This window comes from Solanum verrucosum, unplaced genomic scaffold (assembly GCF_900185275.1).
Source record: "Solanum verrucosum unplaced genomic scaffold, falcon-dt-bn FXZP01000042.1, whole genome shotgun sequence".
NCBI classification, from domain to species: domain Eukaryota; kingdom Viridiplantae; phylum Streptophyta; class Magnoliopsida; order Solanales; family Solanaceae; genus Solanum; species Solanum verrucosum.
Window position 1 is genome coordinate 814629 of NW_026020230.1, and position 5260 is coordinate 819888.

A 5260-nucleotide genomic window follows, 5' to 3' on the forward strand; every position below is an offset into this window, starting at 1 on the left:
GACCGCATAGCGCAGTGGATTAGCGCGTTTGACTTCGGATCAAAAGGTCGTGGGTTCGACTCCCACTGTGGTCGCTTTATTTATTTTTTGTTTTCTTTTGCAATTTGGATAGGCTACACGATGCGTGTGCCTACTTGTTCAACTTTATACATTGATATGTAGAACGCGTATACAAATTTACGTGTATGTTTACTTGTTCAACTTTATATAATTTTGAATGTCTTCTTGTGCGGATTCAAAGTTGAAGGAACATAAATATTAATCGAAGCCAAGTAACAGTTTATGTATTATGTCAGATATGTAGAACGCGTATACAAATTTACGTGTATGTTTACTTGTTCAACTTTATATAATTTTGAATGTCTTCTTGTGCGGATTCAAAGTTGTAGAAACATAAATATTAATTGAAGCTAAGTAACAATTTTATGTATTATGTCAATATAATAATTAATTTTAACCAAATACATGCGTATTGGCCTTACTTTAAAAATATATACATTTTGGATGCTATGACTTCGAAATGTGCATTTCAACTACTGAGAAAGAAAATAATGATCTCTTTCTAGTCTACAACTTAAGATCTCTTTCTTAAAGATAGTATCATAGATATACTTTAAACTACAATTTTTTTTGTGATTTCCAATATTTTACAACACCAAGTACCAACTAACCAAACAGGCCCTAAAGCCATAAGAAAACCAAAATAAATAAATAAAAAAAATCAAATTAAATTAAAGTAAAACTAAGAAAGACATATCAAAAAAGCATGGAAGACAAATTGGATTGAAGTTGTATCTTAAGCCATTAATGGTGCGCCGCTCCATATTTATAAATTAGAGTACTTACTATATATATAATCCCTTATTGTATGGACCAAAATTCTCCCCTTCTTTTTCATGCAATTTTCTATTTTTATTTCCTGCCGACCAAAGATTAGGCGGATGTTGAATTATGGTATTGAGTCATCTGAATTTGATATTTTTATGATGAAACATAAATTTATATATAGAAGATGGCAACAAAAAGTTCAAATATTTTTAAGTTCTCTGAACTAGTACTTTCAATTACAAAACTTTAGATTTTTTTTCCGAGTAAAATGCTAGGCCAACTACAACTTCAAATTTAAAAATCTTAATCTCAAAATTTTAATTTCAATTTTAAAATCTATGATCAAACGGGAGTCTAGATTCGATAGTAAAGGAAATAAAGTTCAAATTGAAAAAGAAAAATAAAAGGATATAATAAAAGTTCAAATTTCAATTCAAAATCTATGATCAAATGGAAGTCTAGATTCGAAAGTCGAAGAAATAAAGTTCAAATAGACAAAAAAAAAGATACAATAAAAGTTCAAATTTAAACTAAAGCATGATCCATCTGCGCAAGTAACGATTCAGAATATTTCTTGATTCAAACAAGTACTTGACAAAAAAAGTATAAAATTCCACACTTTTGTGTACAAAAGTTTTCAATCAATTGATGATATAAAGAGAGGTAATTAAAGTCCCAAAAAAAGGAAAAAAAGCAAATAAGGCCACCTAATACAAAATTGAAAACAAAGTAACAGATAAAGTGGTGCCTTGTAGTAATGTACTAACAGACAATCCCAAAAAGAAGAAGCCATGATTATGACTCAACATTAATTCAAGGCCTAAATTCGAATGGAAATATTCATTTTATTGCATAAATGATCACGTTGAATATGCTAGATATCGAAATCGATGATAATGAGAGGTAGCACGATATCAGACAATGAATATCATTTCTACATCGATCTATGCATGTTGTTGGTAGGTCAAATCTAAGCAATAAATATTGATCCAACATCTAGGCCTTTAGTTGATAAGTCGATCAAAGCACTATCCAAATAATTGAATTGAAGGTATTACTATATATGCATTTGGAATTGGAATATATGTGTTTTTAACATTTAATTCATTATAACGGTGAATTTATCATATAGTTTTTTACCGTGACTCATTAAATATATCTTAGTAATTAGAAAGGAAAATATTGGTGAGGTATAACACAATGCGTAATATGTGTTTTGCATCTGGACTTGTAGTTAGTAAGTCAAATCTAAGCGATAAATAATTAAATATTATCTTACACTTAAAGCATATAGCTATCAGGACCGGCTCGACTATAATACCAATTAAAACTACTTGCATGTGGTTCCAATTTTTTTAAAAGCAACATAGAAAGTGGTGCTTTGCTGGTATGTAGTAGTAATGTACAATAAGACAACCCCAAAAAGAAGAAGCCATGATTATGACTCAACATTTAAGGCCTCAATATATCCACTCCAAAGAAGAGAAAGCACTTCTTTTTCTTCTTCAAAATGGAATTTCATTTTCACTAATTTAGCACTACCATTTGGATCCAACTATAGGAGGTCTTATCATCGATTTTTATGGCATATGCATGATCACATCGAATATGCTAAGAAAGTAAAGGAACAAAAGGAAAATTTAGATAGTGAGGGGTGTCACGATATTGGACAATAAATATGTTTTTGCATCGATATGAATATGTAGTTGGTAGGTCAAATCAAATCAATATCCCAATACTAGTAATTAATTACATTGAATTTGGATTGAATTGAAGCTACTATATATGCACTTAGAATTGAAATATACGTGGTTAATATTTAGCTCAACGGTGAATTGCTATAGTCTATATGCAACTAAGCTACCATATATATATTATGTTACATTAAACATGATATTAATATAAAAAAATTAAATTCGAATTTCATCGTGACTCATTATTAGACATTCAGACAACAATATTACCCCACACCATTTTCACTTATGAACATCCATGCTTAAAAAACCTTATAATTTTGACGTGTTTTTTTTTTTCAAAGCGTGAACCATCATTTGACAGCGTGCGTTTCTTATAAATGATAATATGTTTCATTTGTCTATCATATTACTCCTCATGAATTGGGAGGCACAATAATTATGTATGTTTGAGTTGACGTTTTAAATATTGTAAAAAATATTTACATAGTCAAATTACTTATTAGTTAGATCGTATCAGTAAAATCCATTGATTATAATAAGGTTTTTACAACATCATATGGACCTGCAACTACTTTTTTAATGACATAATTGTGTAAAATACATTTTACTTCATCTTATTGTTGTAGCTTGGCACATAATGAGAGTTTAGTGCATCGAATCGCTTTAGTAGATATAACCTAGAACTAGTATAGCTTGTGTGGGTGGGGAATAAGTTATCCCAATATTGTTTATCCCACCTTTGATGTGGATTAAAAATAGTACTAGAATAAATCCATCTTAAAACTAATTTCAGAATTAGTTATTTCTCAGCTCTCGTACCAAACGCAGAGTAACTCTTCTTTTTTGATTTAAAATTTTCAGTCTTTTTTTAAATCTTATCCTGGTCAAATGTTCTGCAACTGCTCGACAATCGTAAGTTGAGAGATCTGGAAAGTTGTTAAAAAAAAGAAAAAAAACAGGACATTCCTAAAGACAAACATGCCAGCCTTAGTAATTATCAAAATTTTCAATTAGTATACAAAAAGTAAGAGAGAAAAAAAGAAAAAAATATTCAAAATCTTGATTGTTGTTTTTGTTTATTCCAAGATATTATTATCCTCACAGAACACAAGAGAACCAAACAAACTCTTTTAAACTTTCTATTCTTTTATTTTTTAAATATAAACATTTAATTAAAAAGATACTAGTAAGTAAAATAAAACAATATTTACAAGCCCCACCACACATATAATAATGTATGAAATACACCATATTAACGACTAATTTTGAAATATTTAGTCATTAATTTAAACCAAAAAGAAAAAAGAAAGCACACTCGATCATCTGCATTATAGATATTTCAAAATTAATTAATAGTGTTACATCAGTAATTTAAGAGCAACTTTCTTTAGATCATCGGAGAAGACCAGGACGAGGAGGAGGATGAAGACGAGGACGAAGAAGCTGTTGGAAATGGCCAAAATTGTGCATTTTTCACCTTAGAAACGCTTGTCAATACTCCTAATGGTGTCACATCGCCGATGACTGTAACTTTTTTCGAAGCCAAATCGATATTAAATGATTTTACTCCTGCATAATTTAATCCAAAAACATTAATTTATATTAATTGGATAATATATAGCATATCCATAATTATACTAATAAAACCATATAGGTGTAATTAACTTGCCTTCCATTCTGGAGATATGTTTTCTTACTTTCCCTTCACAACCTTTGCAATGGATTGACACCCTCAATTCCACAACCTATCGAACATACGAATAACAAAATTTAAGTTTTATGCACTAGCATTGATCTGTTTAAATTATATTTATCTAATTAGGTCATTTATAAGATAACCATAAGTAAATGTTTTATGATAAATACTACTAAATAATCGACAACTAATTTGCTATAATATGCTCATCATGTGAAAAAAAAAAACTTTACACTAAATAAAGCTGGTTAAGAAATTAACTAAAATTTAAGTTCTATATTGTCCGTCAGTTTAAAAAATATTTACGCAATTAGGTTACTTATAAAATAAATCTTTTATAATAAGTATAAACGGTAACCAGAGAAAATTGATAACTAACCTGTTCACCAGGGCATGAACGAGTTGATTTATAGACACACAAATCATTTGAGTAAGCTGATGAAGGTTTATAGACCGGAGATTCGAGTAAACGAGTCGATGAAGATCGATACATGAGTCGTTCATTTGTGCTTTTAGCTCTTAAAGGTTTGCTAGGAATCAAAGCTTTTGATGTATCTCCAGATGATGATAAGAAATCTATAAATGGAGTATTAGTAGTACTATCACTTAACAAGTACCTAGAAGAGTTACCTAAGTCAGTAACATCAGCTGAGCTTTTACGACGTAATTTTTCATCATGACTCTTTCGATTTTTATTTTGATGGTAGTAAGTTTTGGGATCGAATGGAAGTTGATGAGATGAACATGGGATTGGAGTTTTGATTTTTGGTGTACGAGGATCGCCTAATCGATCGATTTTACGATCAATTTGATGCCTAATTCCACGACGAACCATAGTATATTGATCCATACTTGAACATATGGCTGTGGAAGCAGGAGAAGCACAAAAAAGATCTATGGATTTCATTTTTTTGGGACCAAGAAGATGATGAAATTAATAAGCTAGTTATAATATAGCATAAGTTATAGTAGGAAAAAAGATGGAAGGGAGAGTAATATAGGAAAGATTTTTTTTCAAAATGAGGGAAGGGGGTGAACT

At 29.9% G+C, this 5260-nt stretch overlaps 1 protein-coding gene and 1 non-coding gene across 2 annotated transcripts; one reads left to right on the forward strand and one right to left on the reverse strand.

Annotated features, from left to right (window-relative positions):
* Positions 1-74, forward strand: TRNAR-UCG (transfer RNA arginine (anticodon UCG)). Its single transcript has one exon. It is a non-coding gene; the product is annotated as a tRNA-Arg (tRNA).
* Positions 75-3784: 3710 nt separating this feature from the next.
* On the reverse strand, positions 3785-5260 carry LOC125831950 (protein SODIUM POTASSIUM ROOT DEFECTIVE 2-like). The gene is made up of 3 exons (XM_049511073.1): positions 4601-5260; positions 4195-4270; positions 3785-4094 (listed from the first exon to the last, which is right to left on the reverse strand). The coding sequence occupies exons 1-3, from the start codon at positions 5126-5128 to the stop codon at positions 3913-3915; spliced, it is 786 nt and encodes a 261-aa protein (XP_049367030.1). The 5' UTR covers positions 5129-5260; the 3' UTR covers positions 3785-3912.

Coding starts and splice junctions, on each gene's coding strand:
- LOC125831950 (XM_049511073.1), bottom strand. CDS start 5,128: ATGAAATCCATAGATCTTTTTTGTGCTTCTCCTGCTTCCACAGCCATA. Junction 4,271..4,600: donor GTTCATGCCCTGGTGAACAG/GTTAGTTATCAA, acceptor TATGTTCGATAG/GTTGTGGAATTGAGGGTGTC. Junction 4,095..4,194: donor ACATATCTCCAGAATGGAAG/GCAAGTTAATTA, acceptor TAAATTATGCAG/GAGTAAAATCATTTAATATC.